The 21,061-nt window shown below is 40.7% G+C and overlaps 1 protein-coding gene and 1 long non-coding RNA gene across 2 annotated transcripts; one reads left to right on the forward strand and one right to left on the reverse strand.

The window, feature by feature from the left end:
• Positions 1-228: 228 nt before the first annotated feature.
• Positions 229-14,691, reverse strand: LOC143444067 (uncharacterized). Its single transcript, XR_013113603.1, has 2 exons — positions 14,408-14,691; positions 229-3,317 (listed from the first exon to the last, which is right to left on the reverse strand). It is a non-coding gene; the product is annotated as an uncharacterized LOC143444067 (long non-coding RNA).
• On the forward strand, positions 14,656-20,027 carry Rpl24 (ribosomal protein L24). Its single transcript, XM_034515788.2, has 6 exons — positions 14,656-14,795; positions 14,904-14,979; positions 15,427-15,537; positions 18,075-18,211; positions 18,674-18,737; positions 19,903-20,027. The coding sequence occupies exons 1-6, from the start codon at positions 14,791-14,793 to the stop codon at positions 19,981-19,983; spliced, it is 474 nt and encodes a 157-aa protein (XP_034371679.1). The 5' UTR covers positions 14,656-14,790; the 3' UTR covers positions 19,984-20,027.
• Positions 20,028-21,061: the final 1,034 nt, after the last annotated feature.

Here is a 21,061-nt window from a genome sequence, read left to right on the forward strand (position 1 = left end):
ACCTCTAAGAGCACTAGGCAGACATGTGATGCACATACACTTATGCAGACAAAACTCGCACATAAAATACTAACAGATATTCGTTTGCTTGCTTGCTTGCTTGCTTGCTTGCTTATTTGTTTGTTTGAGACAGGGTTTCTTTGTATATCCTTGTCACTCCTAGAACTTGTTGCGGTAAATCTCTTGCCCATAGGGAGTCCATAGAATAACGACACAAGTCAATAAGTATCAAATGAATGCTGCATGCCTAGATTGGGCAGATTTACCATTAAACTACACTATTTCCCCGGCTAAGAGAGCTCTTAACAACTTGCGGTTTCCTAGGTCAAGGCCTTCTTCGTCTTCTCTCCCTCCATCAACTGCCCTCTCTCTCGGCCAACTGCCAACTCCGCCGCTTCCCTCTCTCCTCGTCTTCTCCTTTTCCTCCCTCTGGCTCCTCCCACTCCTCTTCTACTGCCCAATCACTGGCTGTAGCCTTTATTGAACAAATTTGATTGGACAGAAGGTTTACAAGATTCACTCCTCCTTCGCAGCCCCTCCCAGGAGTGGAGTTACCATGACAACAAGAGGCTAGGGCTATCCACCACATTTCCCCCTTTTTGTCCAATAATAAAAAAAATTTTTTTTCTTTTCACATATTAATTGAACACTAACTATATTACTATGTTGTGATTGTTAAAGTACAAGATAAACCTAACACCCAGTCCATCATTTTTGTTAACTAAATAGAACCTTTGCCATCTCTCTCAATTAATAAACTTAGTTCTGAACCTGGCTTATGTCCTGTCTTCAAAATGAATAGCATCTGAAAACCATCCTCTCAAAGTAAATAGCCTGGGTTGGCTGTGAGATTATAAATCTTCAACCCCATCAGAAATCCAGAATGACTCAGTTAAATAAAGATATGGGAAGCACAAAGCGTGGCTTCTAAAACTCAACCAATTTAAATAGACCACTGAACATCTAGACAGTTCCTTATTTCAAAATGTTGGAGCATCTGGTCTTCAGCCTTCTGGCCCAGGATCATCTGACAGACCTAGTAATGCGGAATTACTAAGGGCTGATTACTCTGTCTTGGCAGATATAATCAGTCGACAATTCTGCAAGTGTGTTTCTTTTTTTGCACACTATTTCGTCTGTAGATGAAAAGAGGCAATTCTTGCCTAGTGGCTGTCATACCACAACTGGTGTAACTCCAAAGATGCTCAATTTCTTCTTAGAATCCAAGACTGGGAAGCTGTCAGGATCAGATAGGTCTCCAATAAAATAAATGTTTATGTAAGAATGTTTGTAATGTCAATTCTATGGATTTCTAACGTTTTTGAAAATCAACTATGTAAGGCAATCTGAACAGTTGTCTGTTAATTCCTTTCCACTAATTTTTTTTTTTTTTGATTAAAAAGGACTGGGTCTAAGCCTTGTATTTCTAAATAAGATATATAGGTACAATGCCTACATGAGAGTAATATATTAATATAAATTCCATATCAATGTAAGAGATTATAATTTCAACCTTGTAATTATTATAAAGATTTCTTACCAATGTAAGATATACCTATTTTTTTTAACTGGGTCTAAGCCTTGTATTTCTGTATGAGTTATACAGGCACAATGCCTATATAAGAGTAAAATATTAATCCCACTTAATTTCTGAGATTTAGCTCTCTAATTCCCTTCCTGTCTGAAGCTACATTTGTAAAGTATTCCTTAAATTACAACACATGTATAATTTACAAAGTAACCAGAACCATCCACCCCAACATAAGGAACTGGGGCGATGATCTCCTTTTGTCTGCTTCCAGCTGAATTGGGGTGAAGAATTCCCATCTGGGGGCCCAAAGGGAAACAGAAAAATTGGCTTAGTCAAAGGAGAGCTAGCTGGCATCATTTGCCTTGAAGTCACTGTGTACTGAGAAAGTTCATAGCAAAGCTGACACCATAACTGTTACAGTCAGAAAGGTTGGACAGGCAAGCTAGATGTTCTGGAAAAGTTCTGGAAGCAAGTCCTTAAAAGAAGCGGCTTCAATGCAGTTTCAGTAGAATCAAGCACGAAGTTGGAATAGGAGGTCCTAGAGACTCAGAATCCTCGAGTATAAATCATGCTAGGGCTGAGTTTCTCTTCTTTCATCCTGTAACATATAAAACTTAAAAGCAACAGGTAGTTTTCTAAAAACATTCACGTGGAACATGTAGGGTACACAGCTTTGTCAATGAAGATCAATAAAGAAAGGCCACTGCCCTCTTCAGGTTAGTTTGATTACTTAATCAAACTATATATAACTTATATACATGCCGTCATAAAGGATGGCATGTATTAAGTCATGAGAAATTATTACCCAATTAAATGTTCTTGGCTTTGTATTGACATTTTAGTCCCAGCCAGTTAAGTCCATATAAGAGACATAACACCATATATACATCACCCATTTGGTTGGTTGAGTTAGTCTCCCTTTTCTTCTGTGTCGACTAGTGCTTCAGGGGGTCTCCCTTTGTCATTTCTGATCTTTATCATTTTGGAAGGAACCCACAGCTTTTCTTTTCCTGTGGAAACATAAACATAACCTCTCCCCCAGCGTAATACATTTCCCACTTTCCATTCTGACGTCATACTAACCTTAATATAAACAGATTTAGTTCAGTAGTTTTATCCACCATCCAATGTTTCTCAGTGACTGTGGTGTTTTGTTCATTAATATTCAAAAAATTTAAGTTTAATAAAGCAATATATAATCCATCTTTGGGGGTTCTTATTGATTCCTTTTGCCTATTAAGCATCTCCTTTAAAGTTTGATTAGATCTCTCCATTTTTAGGCACTCTTCCTTCTTCTGCTCAAGAGCAATTTCTAAGGTCTTGAGCCATGAGTCCTTTTTTAGTCCTGAGGAAACCAGGGAAGAAGCATGCTCTTTGAGATTCAAGAGAGAAGTCTCCTTCTCTGAGAGGTCTCCTTGCAATAGGCTGACTTTTTCTTTCAAGTCTTTAAGATCTTTTTTGTAGGTTTCAATCTCCTCTTGCTTCTCTCGCTCATCTCTGTCTCACTGCTCCTTTAAGCATTTAATTGTCTGCTCGTTGTCTGCAAGAGCCTCCTTCAGCATTGTCAGAGCTGTGTCTCTGTTAGTCGTGTCCACCTGCAGAGACTTGACTTGCTCTTTCAAGCTGCTCATCTGCTTCTCTTTATCTCTTAGTTGTTCCTGAAGAGTTTCTATCTTCTTCTGGAGAACATTGACCTTCCGCTCCTTCGTGTCCAGCATGTCCTTGAGGTCATGTATCTCTCCAGTTTGTGTGCCCTTCTCCTCAGTCATAACTGGTCTCAGAACATCTGTTTTTGAAGCAGTGACATTTAATTGTCCTGAGGAAGAGAATTCTCCCTTTCTGGCATTGGGGCCTGCGAGAGGCCCCCCTAGAAGTTTTTTGGCAGGGTATTGCCCTATTTGTCTGTTGTTGCTCTACATTCCCTGGTCAGATGTCGGCCTTTGCCACATCTTTGACATATTCCAGAAGGCCTAGGCCCCCATTTAGTATTATTTTGATTTGTCCTGTAGTCATTTTTGAGATGACCCCATTTACCACAATTAAAACATTTGATATCTTGGGTCATCTCTAGGTTTCTAGTTGCAGTTTTTCCTATTACTGAGATATCAGCTGAGTGAGATCCAACATCAGCTGTGTATCTATTCCATTCATTTATTGATGTTGACCTTGCCCTCAGTGGTCTGATTACTTCCTTGCACTCAGCAGTTGCATTTTCAAAGGCTAAAGACTCAATTATTGCCTTTCTTGCTACTGAATCTGATATACTCCTTTCGACAGCTGAGGTTAGCCTTTGTAAAAAGTCAGGGAAGGTTTCTTTTGGCCCTTGTATGACTTGAGTAAATGGTTCAAGTCTCTTCCCGGATTCTGCAACTTTGTCCCAGGCATTTAAGGCTGACAATCTACACAATGCCAGAGTTTCTTCATCATATACAGCCTGCACCTCTATTTCAGCAAAACGACCTTCACCAAGCAGTTGGTCTATGGAAATCTCTCTTCCTCTGGCTCTATTTTGTCGTGCTATCTCCCTCACCTCATCTCTCCACCATGCAACCCATTGTAAATTTGCGGCAGGTTCTAATATAGCTCTTGCCATATCTTTCCAGTCTTGGGGGATTATTCTATTTTTAATAGCCCAAGAAGTCAGAATTTGTTTAACAAATGGTGAGTGCATACCAAAGTTATTGACACTCTCCTTAAATTTTCTCAGATCTAACACATCCACAGGTTGCCATTCAAATTCCTCATAACCCTGTGGGTAAACAACATTTGGAGGTCTTTGTTGTACCGTAACCGGATAGACCAAGGTGTGTTTTCTAATAATTCTTGGTTGACTTTCTCTATTTACTTCTGTCTTAACCTCAGTATTTTCCTCAGCTGAAAATTTAAATTCCTCCCTTAAGGTTTGTATACATGTGTAACGCGCGCCCCCTAAATCCCTTTTCGCCCGAGAATAAGGACAGGAGGCGATAGTCGGGTTTACTGCCACGAGGAACTTTTTACTACTGCACATGATAAAGCGGAAAGACCCAAGAAACCGGAAGAGGGTCCCTTAAATACACCCTAGAGTGACGTATTCACTCCTGAATGGCTGCTTGCTCACTACCCAATATTACGCCTCGGGATAGGCCAGTGGCTTGGCGCTCTTTCTGCCTAGCAGCTGCGCAGAATGATTGTTTATTGCTGGGGAAACATGTGGCCAGCGCCATGTTGGAAAAACGCACGTGTGCAGCCACAGCGGCTCACTACATACATGCTTCATATGTTTTTTTATATTGTAATTGTTTCCATTCCTCATTATTTTCTATCTGTTTCTCCATCTGATCTGTGAGCTGTTGCATGCTCTGTTTGATCATCTTTTCTAGCTCCTGTCTCCCAGTTTCATTTTCATCTTTCTGTCTCTTATTCTGATCTATAATTTCTTGTGTCTTCAATTCATTATTTTTTATCTGTTTCTCCATCTGATCTATTAACTGCTCTATCTTCTGTTCAATTATCCTTTTAATCTCCTGTCTCCCACTTTCATTTTCATCTTTTTGTTCCTGTAACTTCTGTTCTAAGCCCTGCTTCCATTCCTCATTATTTTCTATCTGTTTCCAAATTTCATTTCTATCCTGTACCAAAAGTTCTATTGTTTCTTGTAATCTCTTTTCCAAGGCAAAGAATTTTTTATCTAGAGCTTTGTCTTTTGAGAAGACATAGTATATCAAAAAAATAAATATAGCAATACTGATAAATAATAAAGTGTTCCCTAAGTTGATTTCTGTCAAACCATTTGAAATATCATCATATAAAGCCCAAAAGATATCCATTGTTTTTGTCATCTTTATCAAAATATGTTTTTTTTTATATATTAAAAAATTATCTGGTTTGGCGCCCTCAATTCACTGTTTCTACCTGAAAACTACCTCGCAGGCAGCTGTTTTCTAGGATCAGCAGTCCCTTGTTACAATTCGTTACTCTAACCTTTCTATTTATTTGTTTGGCTCTCTTGACTCAGAGTAGCCTGCAATTTACTCCTCGCAACCTTAAAACCTTTTACATCTATTTATCTGTGTCTATTCACCTTTTTTTAATTTAATTTTTTAATTTAAATGACCTACTGGTCTGGCTACAATAACTTTTGTTTCACTGTTGAATTTTCGGAAGACCCTTTTTTCAGTTTTCACAGGGCAGTGAGCAAGCCCAGCTGTAAGCTGAGTGCTGCTCCTGACTTTGGCCTTTGGGGAAGTTTTGGTACTTTGTAACTTTTCTTTTGTTCTTTTGTCTCAAGTTAGTTGAGTTCTAAATAATACGTTAGGCGCCAATTTGTTTCGGTAAATCTCTTGCCCATAGGGAGTCCATAGAATAACGACACAAGTCAATAAGTATCAAATGAATGCTGCATGCCTAGATTGGGCAGATTTACCATTAAACTACACTATTTCCCCGGCTAAGAGAGCTCTTAACAACTTGCGGTTTCCTAGGTCAAGGCCTTCTTCGTCTTCTCTCCCTCCATCAACTGCCCTCTCTCTCGGCCAACTGCCAACTCCGCCGCTTCCCTCTCTCCTCGTCTTCTCCTTTTCCTCCCTCTGGCTCCTCCCACTCCTCTTCTACTGCCCAATCACTGGCTGTAGCCTTTATTGAACAAATTTGATTGGACAGAAGGTTTACAAGATTCACTCCTCCTTCGCAGCCCCTCCCAGGAGTGGAGTTACCATGACAACAAGAGGCTAGGGCTATCCACCACAGATGCACATACACTTATGCAGACAAAACTCGCACATAAAATACTAACAGATATTCGTTTGCTTGCTTGCTTGCTTGCTTATTTGTTTGTTTGAGACAGGGTTTCTTTGTATATCCTTGTCACTCCTAGAACTTGTTCTGTAGATCAGGGTAGCCTAAAACTCAGAGATCTACTTGCTTCTGTCTCCCATTGCTAGGGTTAGAGGTGTGATCCATCAAGACCAGTGTAAAATAAATATAAAAGAAAGGAAAGAAGGAAGAGAGAGAAAGAAGGGGGTGAGGGGAGACTGAGCAAGCCAAGAGATTACTGGCCTGCCCAAAGTGACTTCATTTTGTCCTAGCTTCAGCTAATCCATCCTCCCAGCCCCCACTGACCACATCCTGTTGAGCAGAGCACTCTCAGGCAGCTTCACTGACAGTCTTGGGTTTTATAACATAAAACAAACAGAAACTTCTGAACTGAAACATTTGAAACTTCCACACCTTGGCCTGCCTCTGGCATGATGCAATTGTGGTTTTTAACTTCATTAACGCTACTTTTCTTTGTTTTTCTCTGGGCCAAAAGTTCTTTCCAGCCAAAGCCTGCTTTTGACCTCCAGCAGATAAAGGACTGGCTTTCATCCATGTCTCAGTGGGTGGAACAATTAAATGCCAATTTCATGTTTAGATTTTTATCAGTATCCTGTGATATCTATCTGCACACAAAGATACTGTTCAAAGATAAACTTTGTAAAATCACGTATCATAACTGACAAGTGAACATGTACAGTTAGTTAGGTGGCAGGCAATAAAAAACTTTAAAATACTAAAAGAAAAAGTTTATTCTTCCATTCCAAAAAGATAGAAATGTAAAAAAGAATTTAATTCTTAATATTAGGCTTTAAATTCTTTAAATTTTTTACCACATTTATTTGTGTGTGTGTGTGTGTGTGTGTGTGTGTGTGTGTGTGTGTGTTTGTGTGTGTATGTGTATGGGGGCAGAAAACAACTTACAGAATCGGTTCTTTCCTTCTTCTTTGTGGGCCTTAGGGCTCAGGATTGGCAGCCTGAGACTTACCCAATGACCCATCTCATAAGCTAGCAGATTTGTTTTTACAAAAAGTTGTTCTTGGGCCTGGAGAAATGGCTCAGTAGTTAACAGAACCAACTGTTCTTCCAGAGGACCTGGACTTTCATACCCAACATTCATATGGCAGCTCCTAACTGTAACTCCAGTCCCAGAGGATCTGACACCTTCTTCTGGCCTCTGGGGTCACTATATGCATGCGGTGTATGGACATATACACAAAGGCAAAACTCTTTTGTATAAAAGAAAAATAAAGGTTAAAATTGAAAAAAAGAGGCTGTACTCATTCTATTACAAATAGTGTCAGTAAGAGTGTTGTGTAAACATTTTTTTTTCTTGTCATACGTGTACCTATGTGGTATCTTCAATTTCTCCTCTTCACTTACCAGGCTGGAAGTATTTGCCATTTGGTCTTTCACAGATGTTTGCCAGTCACTATTCTAGAGGAAGTAAGACTTTAGCCAGTGAAAGAAGAAAGTCTTTCTAAGCAAAAGAGAGGCTGGCTTCACAAGGAGGAGCAGATCATTTGTGAAAAATAATAGACAAGCATTTCATAGCAGGCCATTCCAAGCAAACATTCTTGTTCCCATGTTTGTCCTTCAGAGCCAATCTGTAATAGCAGATTCTTCCAGAAGAGGGCTCCCTTATTTATTCAGTTGAGATATGGAAGATGAAAGAGCCTTAGAGTAAATGTTTATATACCTAGCACTTCAATTTCATCCTTAATAGCTTTGTACTTGTTTTTAGCAAGTATCTACTCATCTATCAGTTAATTTTGTTTTCACTATACCTCTCTTAAGATAGGTCAGCCTGCATTGGACTTATCAGTAATCAGAATTATCAAGTTTTTTTTTTTAATGTTAATTATCTTTATTTTTCCAGTGCTGGGGCCTTGGGCATGCTAGGCAACTCCAATACCATTGAAACTGATACCCAGTCCTTTTGTTACTTAGAAGACAGACATGAACAGTGGAGCTGGGAGCTGGGGATCCCTGGAGGCCAGCCATCAAAGCTCAGATCTCTTGGATGCCAACTTTCATGCTAAAACCTAAATTAAAAAAAAAAAAAAACAATAACAAAATGGGGGCTGGAGAGATGGCTCAGAGGTTAAGAGCACTGACTGCTCTTCCAGAGGTTCTGAGTTCAGTTCCCAGCAACCATATGGTGGCTCACAACCATCTGTAATGGGATCTGGTACCCTCTTATGGTATGTCTGAAGACAGCTACAGTGTTCTCACATAAAGTAAATAAATCTTTACCCTCCACTCCCCAAAAAAGACCAAGCTTCATATAAAGAAAAATAAATAATATTAAAAAATAAAAAAATAAAAAACCAATAAAAACAAAATGAGCTGAGTCAGGTGGTGCACACCTCTAGTCCCAGCTCCAGGGAGGCAGAATTAGGTGGATCTCTGTGAGTTGTTGCAGGCAGCCTGATCTACATAGTGAGTTCCAGGACAGCCAGGGCTAAGTAAAGAGACTCTGTCTCAAAAACCAAAACAAAATGTTTTACTGACAGTCATGAGATTAATCATGAAATCTTATATAGTTAAAAAAAAAAAAAAAAAAAAAAAACTAAAACAGACTTGGTGGCTTGAATCCCAGCAGTTAGCAGGTAGAGGCAGAGGCAGAGGCAGGGTCACCTTGATCTATATATTGAGCTCCAAGGACAGGGTTACAGAAAGACCCCATCTCAAGATAAGATAAAATAATAAAAATGAAATAGGGCTAAAGAGATGGCTAGTAGATAAGAGCACTGGCTGATTCTCTGAAGGATATGGGTCCCAGCACCCCCATGGTGGCTCACAACTGTCTGAAACTCCAGTTCCAGGAGGTCCAATGTATGTATTGGATACTGTATGCATATGGTATATAGATATACATGCAGGCAAGATACCCTTACACATTAAATAAGTACATCTCAAAAACTTTTTAAAAAATAGATATAAGATAATCAAGAAAGCCACAGTTGTATCTTGTTGCTACCTCTAAGGGTTCCTGCCACATAGTGTACACTAAGGCACTTGTGTACACTGAGGAAGCATGTGTGTTCAATTACTGCCCACCATCCCCATTCCCACTTGCATTTCTAGATGAACATGGGAAGAGAAACACTGTAAAAAGGAGGTCCAGTACATTCTGATCTGGGAAAGCATTACTTTGTGAATAGCCACCCACCTTATAAATATTCATGAGTATCCCCCCTCTTTTTTTTTTTTTTTCCCCAACTCTCAACTCTCTGGGCTGAGACTGACTACACCCTTTCCTCCCTCCCTTTTCCTCTGCACTAACCTGCCTTTGGAGTGTTTGCTTTGCATGGTTAAATAAACTGCTTGCTTTGCAGGGTTAAATGAAAGTCTGTTTTAATTCTGTCTCCCGAAAATATTCTTTTCTTGCAGAAAAGAACTAAGAGACCCCTTATAACATTTAGAAATAAAATTTGTATACAGTGAAATGGACAAATATTAAATGCAAATTTCCCAAGTTTACATAAACTATAATTATCCCAGACCCCAAATGTAGAATATTATCATTAACACAGAAAGTGCTTCCCTACCAAATCACCGCCTCTCCCAGCTAGCAGTTACTACATTTTTTTGTTGGTGGTGTTATTTTGTTTTGTTGGTGGTGGTTTGGCTTGTTTTGGGGGAGTGTTTTTTGGGTTTTGGGTTTTGTTTTTGTTTTTAGTTTCTAAGTCAGGGTTTTTACTGGCTGTCCTAGAACTAGATTTGTAGACCAGGCTGGCCTCGAACAATATTTAGATTTTTAAATGATTTTTTTTTTTTTTGCAGTTGTGTTTGTTAAAACTGAGGCTTAAAGATTTATTTATTTATTTTATTTATATGAGTACATTATAGCTGTCTTCAGACACACCAGAAGAGGGCATCAGATTCCATTACAGATGGTTGTGAGCCACCATGTGGTTGCTGGGAATTGAACTCAGGACCTCTGGAAGAGCAGTCAGTACTCTATCTCTCCAGCCCTAAACTGAGGCTTAAATAAGATTTATACATTGTTATTGATTAACAATAAGTTTCTTTAATTTCTCTTAATCCGCAGGCAGAACCAGCTACAAGTAGAGCAACCAAGGAAGTTCCACAAGGCACCACGGTAAGGACAAACCCATTGCGTTTAATACTCTGCTGTTGCTACCTTGAAAGGCTTAATTTCATCTTTGTCTGTTGAAAGTGAAGTACAGTGAAGATTATAGCCGGGCATGGTGGCTCACACCTTTAATCCCAGCACCTGGAAGACAGAGGCAGGCAGATTTCTGAGTTCGAAGCCAGCCTAGTCCACAGAGGAGTTCTGGGACAGTCAGTCAGTGTTACATAGAAAAAGGCCTGTCTTGAAAAATAAAAACAACACAAAAGTGGAACAGTGAGATGATAGATCCGGAGTCAGCTGGTGAGGATGAACAAACTTGTCAGGCTCCTGGGCATCAGTAAAGGCTGTAGTCCTTGTGTGTTGGTGTGAAAAAATATAACATTAAAAAGCAAAGGAAGAAAATGCTGTTTAAGATGGAGAAATAAGCCGGGTAGTGGTGGCACACGCCTTTAATCCCAGCACTTGGGAGGCAGAGGCAGGTGGATTTCTGAGTTCGAGGCCAGCCTGGTCTACAGAGTGAGTTCCAGGACAGCCAGGGCTACACAGAGAAAACCTGTCTCGAAAAAACAAAAAACAAACAAACAAAAAAAAGATGAAGAAATAAATTTGAGAAGAAAGCTAATAGATTTATATTCTAGTTCTTCCAATGGCATCCTTTTCAACCCCTTGGAGAAAGGATCCCATGCTAATGGTACACAAGCCTTGTGAATCATGAATGCTGCCAGCCCTGTGGGTATCTCTTCTCCCTTTCAATACAGGTAGGACACCCAGTGGAGACAATTTATATGTGTCCTTGTCATCCATATTTCCTAAAATTGGTAGATATAAAAGCACGATGTGTGTGTGTGTGTGTGTGTGTGTGTGTGTATACATATGAGGTGCACTAACCCACACATGGGAGTGTGAGGTAACTCCTTTTGATAGCTTCCTCTCTGGAATGACACTTTTAAAAAAATTAAAAAAAAATATTTTTCTGTGTGTACACAGTGTCTCTGTCTTTAGGTTCTGGGGATTGAACTTGGGTCATCAGGCATGTTAGGAAACATTATACCTGCTGATACATCTCAACAACTGCTACAACAAAAATTTAAAAACCTTTTTATGTTTTTGTTTGTTTTTTGAGACAGGATTTCTCTGCATGTGTGTATGTATCCCTGTCTGTCTTGAAACTGGACCAGGCAGGCCTTGAACTCACAGAGATCAATCTGGCTGCCTCTGCTAGGAATAAAAGAGTGGGGTACCACCTCTGGGCATTTTTACATTTTATTTGTTATTGGTAAAACAGAGCGTGTGCATGTCAAGACACGCATGTGGGAGTCAGAGGGCAGCTCCTAGAAGAAGGCATGTATGTGGGGGTCAGAGGGCAGCCCTTAGAAGAAGGCATGCATGTGGGGGTCAGAGGGCAGCCCCTAGAAGAAGGCATGCATGTGGGGGTCGGAGGGCAGCCCCTAGGAGTTGGTTTTCTCCTTCCACTGTGTGGGAACGAGGACTCCAATTAAGGATGTCAGCCTTGTCAGAGAGCACCACCTCACCAGCCCTCTATGTCTTATTTTTTGAGACGGGGATTTTAGTTTTATTCTTTTGCCATGACAAATACAACAACCAAAAGCAACTCTGGGGAAAAAAGGAGTTTATTTCAGTTTACAGTCTTATCATTGACAAAAGGAAGGGACAGGACTCAGCTGTTACTTGGAGGCAGATCTGCTTGCTATTCCACACAGCGCTACCTCCTATGGAGGAACTTACTTCACAGACACAAAGGTAAAACAGAAACAGTACAGGATACTGCCTCCTAGATAGCTCTCAGCCAGCCTTCATAGCCAGCACAGGACCACCTGCCTGAGAAATCATGGAACAGTGTTGCACACCATGCACTGGGCCCTCTCCCATCAGTTAAGACAATAACTCTAGGCATGTCCTCAGGATGGCTGATCTGGGAAATACCTCAACTGACACCCTCAAGTCTAGTGTCTAGGTTAAAGCTAATTGGGATGCAGAGTGTCTCACTGAACCTGGACTTGGACTGGCTGGTCAACAAGTCTCTTGGATCCTCCTGTGTCAGCATTCCCAGTGCTGAATCACAGGTACATCCCACCATACTGGCTTTTACTGAGTGCTAGGCATCTGAATCGATACCAAATGCTTTCATAGCAAGCATTTGTAACCGCTGACTCGTCTCCCCATCTTCCACCTTTTAGTTTTTGAGGAAGCATCTCAAAAATGCTTCCTAGGCTGGCCTGGGACTATGTAGCAGAGGATGGTCTTGATCTGGATCCTCCTGATCCAAAAACCCAAAGGTACCATCTTGCATAATGAACAGCTTTCTCAACTGCCTACTTACAGAACATTTTGAGTGAGTTCCTTATAAAAATAGGAAATATTAATCATTGAATTTGTTTTAATAAGCATTAGTCTATAACAGAGTTGACGGCCTTCCACAAAATTCAACAGCTGGTTCCTGCGATATCTCTTTCCCTCACTGAGAATGTCCTATCCCAAGTTCTCATCTGTCCTGACCTGAGCTTCTCTATGGGGACTGTATTTCCAATTTTTGTTGTTTGGTTTCCTTTTGTTTTTGAGACAGGCTACACATAACCCTGGCAATCCTAGAACTTGTTCTGTAGACCAGGCTGTCCTCAAACTCTGGGATCTGCCCATCTCTGCCTGCTAAATATCCAGAAGTTCTTTAAAATAGTTTTTTTTTAATTAAAAGTGTTTTTTTTTAATTTTTTCATCTGACTTTATGTGTCTGAATGTTTTGTCTAGCAGTACATATGTGCACCACGTGCCACTGTGTTGCCCCTGGAACTAGAAACATGGATGGCTGTGAGCCGCCGCCATGTGTATGCTGGACTTCGTCTAATGCCAGTCCTCTGCTGCTAATTCAACAAGTACCCTTATAAGCTGAACCATCTTTCCAGGCCCTAATAGCATTTCTTCTTAATATTTATTTATTTTTACGTTCATTGGTGTTTTGCCTGCATGTATGTCTATGTGAAGGTGCCAGATCCCCTGGAACTGGAGTTACAGTTATTGAGTTGCAATCCAGGTGCTAGCAATCGAAGTCAGGACCTTTGTAAGAGCTGCCAGCGCTCCTAACTGCTGAGCCATCTATCTCTCCAGTCCCATAAAATAGCCTTTCTTTTTCTTTCTTTTTACTTTTGGTTTTCTAGATTTCTAGAGACAAGGTCTCTCTCTCCCTCTCCTCTCCCTCTCCCTCTCTCCTCTCCTCTCCCCTCCTCCTCTCTCCTCTCCTCCCCCTCCCCTTCCTCTCTCTCTCTCTCTCTCTCTCTCTCTCTCTCTCTCTCTCTCTCTCTCTCTCTCTCTCTCTCTCTCTCTCTCTCGCCTTGGCTGTCTTGCAATTCTCCTGTAGACCCGCCTGACTGCTGGGATTAAAGGCGTGTCTCTACCGGCAGGCTAACATAGCTGGCTAACATAGCTTTTCTTTAAAAAAAAAAAAAAAACAAAACCAAGATTTCCTTTTGTGTATGTGTGTGTGAGTACACTCATGAGTTCGGGGTTAGGCAGTGAGCTGGAGTTACAGGTGGCTGAACTCTGGTCCTCTTCAATAGTTGTATGTACTCTTCTTAACCTGCTAAGCTTTTCAACCCTACCTTCAGGTTTTTGAGACAGGGTCTCACACAGTAACAAAGGCTGGCCTCAAACTTGTAGTTCTGCCTTAGTTCCTGAGTGCTGGTATTAAAAGTGCGGGCTATCTATTTGAACAAGTGATTAATTATTTTTAGTTTTTGATACAGGGTGTCACTATGTACCGTTGGCACTCTCTTAATATGCAGACCAGCCTGCGAGTGCCTCCCAGAGAGCTGGGATTAACAGCTTGCCCCACAGTGGCGGGCTCTAATTCGGAGTTTTTCGTACCACTCCTGCTATCTCTAACCCATACTGTCGGCCGCTACGATTTAATTTTGTTTCAAGGAATAATCCAAAGCCAAATACAAAATGTGACCTTAAGGTTTTACCTGCGAGATATTCGTCAGCGGCTTCGCAAGAGGAGAAAAGACACGTAGAACACTCTTATCTTTTGTTGATAATTCCTGCGAAATGCTGGTTTTAGATTCTAAAACACTAGCCTGGGGAAAATAAAATGACACAGAACCCATACCAAGAACCGTCTTGGACCTTAAATGAACATCTCAAACCCACTCCCCGCCAATAATTTAGGAAGAAAGCTGTTGCTAGGAAACCGAGATTGGGCTCTCGGAAGTGACGTCATCACTAGGCGCCGGGGGCCAAAAAAGGGAATTTAGGGAGGAGATTTCCTCCCTTTGCCTTATAAGGTGTTTTCCCATGATTCTTTCTTTCTCTTCGCCATCTTTTCCCCGGCAGGCCGACATCTATCACCATGAAGTAAGCGGGCGCCCGGTATCCCAATCTGCCTCCATCCTGAGGCAGAGCACCCGGGGATGGCTCCTTTTTGCCGTGCACGTACTAACGAGCTTCGGCTTTTCCTTACAGGGTCGAGCTGTGCAGTTTCAGCGGGTACAAGATCTACCCGGGACACGGGCGGCGCTACGCCAGGACCGACGGGAAGGTAAAGGCCGGCTGGGCCGAGCGCAGCTCGGGACTCTGGGAGCGAAGGGACGGTCGCTGTCTCGCGATGGCCCCGGGGACCGCATGTGGGATGGGAAACTTGAGTGAATATGGATGGAGTGTGAACCAGGCTGGAAGGGAGTGCTCTATGGAACAAATAGCTATGGGAACGGGAAATGGGCTTCAGGTCTTTTGGAGGCTGCGAGGGCTCAGAGCCAGATTTCTTCAGAGTTTAGCGCCACCGGACCCTTGGCGACTAGTGTAGATTTGTCTGCTCCTGAGAAAAGACGAAACATTGATGCCGCCTGTCATTTGTGTCACAGACATCTTGCCTACTTTATATTAATATATTGAGAAAAGTGGGATGAAACTGTATAAGGACTTAAGTCTCAGTCCCTGCTTTGTGTAAAAGGAGTGACTAATTTGAATATGAATTTGTTAACTGCAGGTTTTCCAGTTTCTTAATGCAAAATGTGAGTCCGCATTCCTTTCCAAAAGGAACCCTCGGCAGATAAACTGGACTGTCCTTTACAGAAGAAAACACAAGAAAGGGCAGTCGGTAAGTGGAATACCAGCTAGCTCGCTAGCCTCTTTGAAAGTTAGACTGTCAGATTTTGCCATGTTAGATTTTGGTTAAACAAGACTATGCAATGTGTTCTTAAACTAAACTATCAGACAAAGTAACAACTTGTTAGTGTTGCTTTGTGTACCATAGGCTTTGGAGCTGTGTGTTGATATCTGAAAGGATCCCCCTCTTTAAGTTGGGTTGAGGCCCTTAGGATGGTAGGTGTTGTTCTGGGTAGAAGTGTGGTAGGACAGCAGCTAGTAGTTAGCAGGCTTGGCACGTGTGAGCCTTGTTAAATAGATTCTAGCTGGGTGGTGTAGTAAATAAGTGGTACCAGATGTGAAATATGTTAAGTGGGCATGGTGGCCCACTCATGTAATCCCAATGTTTGGAAGGTAAAAGCAGGAGGATCAGTAGTTTAAAGTTACCTTAGGCTACATAAGACTTTTTCCCAAAGCAGAACGCATAGTACAGTTAGTGAAAAGGATTGATTATGTTTAATAGGTCCTTTGGGATGCATAAGTTGGGGGGCAGGGATCTTACAGGTGTTGGTGAGGATGAAGAGAAACAGAAATCCTAGAGTAAAATGATACAGCTGTTGTAAACCTTTTGGTTAACTCAAAATGTTACTTGTTTTGGTTTTTGAGACAGGGTTACTCTGTAAGTAGATCAAGTTGACAAATTTAAAAAAAAACTTTTAATTCTAACATCTGACAATTCCATTCTTAGTATTAAAGCAGGTACTTAACTAATTTGATATTAAACGCTTGGAATGCTGAGGCAGGAGAATTGACTTTAAGGCCTGTCAAGGCTACAAAGTAAAACCCTATCTCCAAAAAAAGAGGTGGTACAATAAGTTGAATGCCTGAAGCCAGAAATTCTTGGCTTTGGAGTTCTTAAAAATAGTTGCACATATATATGGTATTTTGGTGACAGGACCCAAGTTTAAATAAAAAGCAGCTCCATTTCTCATCTACCCTGAAAATGATTTTTTAAAAAAGCAATATTCCCAGACAGCAACCTCTTTCATGAAGCCAAATGTGGAATTTTCAACTTGTGGTGATTGTTCTTCAGTGGCCCAAGTTTTTGGCTAGGGATATTCAGCCATAAAGATACATGTGCATTGGTATATTTTCCTCTTTAAAGTGTGAAAGAGTGAAAAACAGCCAGCTTTGATGAGACTCTTAGACTGAAGAAACAGGTTAGAGCTGTGGTTCTCAGCCTTCCTAATGCTTTAATACAGTTACATGCAGTTCCTCATGTTGTGGCAAACCCCAACCATAAAGTGATTCCATTGCTACTTCATAACTAGTTTTGCTGCTGTTATGAATTGTAATGTAAATACTGGATATGTGGCTCCAGTGAAGGGTCCCAAAGCAGTTGAAGAGCTGCTGTTTTAAACCAATGTCTATTGTTTGATAGTGTTAGGAGAGCCCTGTGAAGGGGCTTCAACCACCAAAGGGGTGACACAACCACAGGTTTTAAACCACTGAGCTAGACAAAGGGATGGCTACATAGTTTCACTTTTATGAGGTGCCTGAAATAGGCAAATAAAGACTGAAATGTAAGGAGAGAGGAATGGAGTTAATTGTTGTAAGAGGAATTTGGAGTGAGAAATCATGAAACAAATTCTGTCATTTTTCTACTGTAAGACAAACTTAGTAAATTTGTCTTTTCAATGAGAATAACACCCTTATTTCCTGAAAGGGTAATTTTGCATACACCTACCTTAGTTCTTCAAGAGTATTTAATTGTTCTTGGACTTAGAGGTACATTGTGGGAACTTGTCTTATAATAACTGTAGTATAGGTTTCCAGTATAGAATTCAAAGCAAACTTTGGGTTTCTGGATACAAAAGCTTGGTAGTTTTCTTGTCACAAATGTTCTCTGCCTAAGCCTGTTTCATAAGTAGATTTCTTAAATCTGTAAGCAGTCTTGGCTAAAACGTTTTACAATGTTTTGCTTTTAGATCTTTCATGTGTGAATGTTTGCATGCATGCTTGGGTACATGCATAAGTCAGAAACAGTGTCAGATCCTGTGGTTCTAGAGTTGTGACCTACCATCTGGGTGTTGGGAATAGAACCTGGGACCTCTTCAAGAGCAGCCAGTATTCTTAACTGATAAGCTATTTATCTAGCCCCTAAAATTATTTTTAAAGTACCATCCAACTCCCTAAGTGAGCCATTCTTCCTGAAAGTTCAAGATTTTTTGTCCTTTTTCAGTAGTAAAAATGGTCATTATTTGTGATAAAAGCTTAAAACAGTTCATAACCTGGAAAGCAATTTTATTTTGTATAATTGGCCTGAATTAACTTGTGTATAATATTTAAGAGCTCTTTGACCAAGGGACTGGGCATGGTGGTGAGTGCATATCTCTAATCCTAGCACTTGGGGGCAGCAGAGACAAAGCTGTCTACAGAGTTCTGGGACTATAAAGAGTGTCCCAGAAAGCCTCCATCTCGAAAAAGTTCTTTGACTTTAATTTCTACTTCATTGAGTAAGGTTAATAAATCATAGTCTTTGCTTTGTAGGAAGAAATTCAAAAGAAAAGAACCCGCCGTGCAGTTAAATTCCAGCGAGCCATCACTGGTGCATCTCTTGCTGATATAATGGCCAAGAGGAATCAGAAACCAGAAGTCAGGAAAGCTCAGCGAGAGCAGGCTATAAGGTACGGACTGCTCTGCCTGCCCTGACCATTCCAGCTAGGGGGCTGACTTTAGGTGGGTTTTGTAGGTACACAAACCTAATCTCATGTCACTGTTGGTTGTTAGAAGCTAATCCAAGCATATACTCGAAATAATTTGTTTAACTTCAGTAGTTACTGTACAATTTAATACGTTTAGCTGACTTGGATAATGGAATTGATTAGCAACCCTTTGGATATGTTTTTTGTGGGGTTCTTTGCCATGCTCTCCCAATGAAGCCCTGGCTGACTTGGATTTATGATCTAACTGCCACAGCCCCACCATTTATATAATGTAGGCATGTTCCTGTCTCTGGATTTTTGATTTTATTTATACGATTTATGATGGTGATCCCATCATAAAACTCGAACTCTAGCTTCATACCAATAAGTTGTGTTCTTGAAGAGTAAAGTGTCTTGCTTAATGTTACTTGTATGACACTACAGGGCTGCCAAGGAAGCAAAAAAGGCTAAGCAGGCATCAAAGAAGACAGCAATGGCTGCTGCCAAGGTAACTATGGGGAATCTTTTTGGGTTTCTTAAAATAGGAAATTTCATCCTTAAGGCAAAGGTTAGCAAAGTGCAGGTTCAAGTTTCTATTGGAAATGGTTGTAGGTAATTTCTAGATAGAATGTTGTGTCTCTGGTTCCTAGTGAGTTTTAAATTTTAGATGTGATAGAAAAGAAGAATTAAAGCTAGCTTTGCTTCTTTTTTTTCTTGGTAAGTAGGGTTCCTTTTCTGATATGAGATGTTACTATAACTCAGGCTGACTTAGAACTATCAACTAGACTTGTCTTAAGAACAATCCTGCTGCCTAGCTAGGATTATGAGTGTGTATCCATGTGTGCTCAGCTTGGCTGTTGTGTTTTTAGACATTGTTTTGAAGTTATTTTATATTCTGAGTAATGGTACAACAGTATGAGTTTACCCAGCTTTTTCTACTGGTTAAGAATTTAAAGATAAAGCTTTAAAGGTGGTGACTCACACCTTTAATACAAGCACTTGGGAGGCAGAGGAAGGCAGATCTCAGTGAAGCCAGTCAGAGCTACACAGAGACCTGGTCTCAAAACACAGCTATTTAAAGCCAGAGAATTAATGTCAGTTTTTCATTCTTGGTGGGCAAGATGACTGCTAGTAAAGGCAGGCTATACCAGCCCTAATTTGGTCTTGGAGGCCTATAAGGTGAAAGGAAAGAACACCTGTAGCACTCTACTCCTGCAAGTGTAATAGAAATTAAAAAAATAAGATTCTGGGCTAACAAGTTGGCTCATGAGGTAAAGACCTGTTACAAAGCTTGGTATCCTGAGTTTGACCTTTGAGAACCACATGGTAGTAGGAGAGCTGATTCCTACAAATTGTCTATGACGTCTTCAAGTGTGCTGTGGTGTGCCTTGTCCAAAATAAAAATACATCATTCTTAAATGGCTGTGCAAGTAGTGTGAGCCTCCAATCACTTGAAGAATGGAGACAGGATCAAAGCTAGCCTGGATATCCTTCAGTGTATCTTACTGTCAATCTAACAGTATCTATTCTATGGTGGAAGTGAACTTTAAAGCTAGTTACTTTGAAATTGATAATGTAGTTAAATTAAGACAGTGAAAGGTATCTAAAGAATCTGAATAGTAAGGGCAAGGTAACAATTTTATTGAATAATGTGATGTTATTTTTTTTTACAGGCCCCCACAAAGGCAGCACCTAAACAAAAAATAGTGAAGCCTGTGAAGGTCTCTGCTCCCAGAGTTGGTGGGAAACGCTAATTTGGTAGATCAGAGTTTGAAATAAAGATCTGTCTTTAACTCTAGTTGATGCAGATTTTTTTTTTCCTCTCAACAAAAACATGTATTCTTACTTGGGGCAGGGTATTTTAGCTACAGACTGTATGCTTGACTGAGTTCCTAGGTCTCCATCTAAAAATGTTTAATTTCTCACTTGTATGGTGACACACACTTAATTCTAGCACTCAGGAGGCAGAGCAAGTAGATCTCTTGGTTCCAGGACATCTCAGCTACAGTGCCTCCTAATACAACCTTACTTGAAGAGATGGGAAACAATGATATGGTTGTGAGCTGTGTCTGGAGTATGGCTATGATCCCAACACTTGGGAGGCATGAAAAGAGTTCAAGGCCAGCCTTGGTTCAATGTAACCACTTAACTCATCACTCCTAAAAACTTAGGTTTTCAGTGCTGGGGATCAATCACATGCAGATGGCAAGCATTAAAGACTACTTTTCCATTGCAAAGCTATTTTTGTTTTGCCTTCTACGATTAGTACCTCACCATTAGCAGTTTAGAATTATTCAGTCTGTGTTTCTCCAAGAGCTTCAGTGAAGACCACTGCAGCCTCATGTTTTAAGATTCAAGACCTCTGGAGCCTCGTCTGTCTTGCCACCTGTCAGCATCATATATAGGGGTGTACCTACACATCCAGCTGGACTTTTTCTGTTGAGACACTTTCACTGTCACTGTGGCCTGGAATTCTACATCCTGGGTACTGAGACTAAAAGTATGGTGCCACTACCACCCCCCTCCTTTTTTTTTTTTTTTGTGAAAGGGATGTTGCCTATTCTGCACCTAAACTCGGTAATCTTCCTACTTGAGTGCTGTGATTATAGTTGTATGCTACCATGTTTAGCTTTCAATATTGCTTAAATAATGGTATATTGTACTTGTTTCCTGGGTTGTGTTACAAAGCCATGTTACATTTTGAGTTTTCTTTCTAGTGGAATTGAATATAGGGTCTGCATGTAAGCTGGGAGCCTCAGTTCAAGGTCATCTTGGGTGTATGATGAAATTCAGTCGACCTTAGAGTACATGAGATACTCTCAGCTGACCACC

This window comes from Arvicanthis niloticus, chromosome 12 (genome assembly GCF_011762505.2).
Source record: "Arvicanthis niloticus isolate mArvNil1 chromosome 12, mArvNil1.pat.X, whole genome shotgun sequence".
NCBI lineage: Eukaryota > Metazoa > Chordata > Mammalia > Rodentia > Muridae > Arvicanthis > Arvicanthis niloticus.

Coding starts and splice junctions, on each gene's coding strand:
- Rpl24 (XM_034515788.2), top strand. Junction 14,980..15,426: donor ACGCCAGGACCGACGGGAAG/GTAAAGGCCGGC, acceptor TGTTAACTGCAG/GTTTTCCAGTTTCTTAATGC. Junction 15,538..18,074: donor AACACAAGAAAGGGCAGTCG/GTAAGTGGAATA, acceptor TTTGCTTTGTAG/GAAGAAATTCAAAAGAAAAG.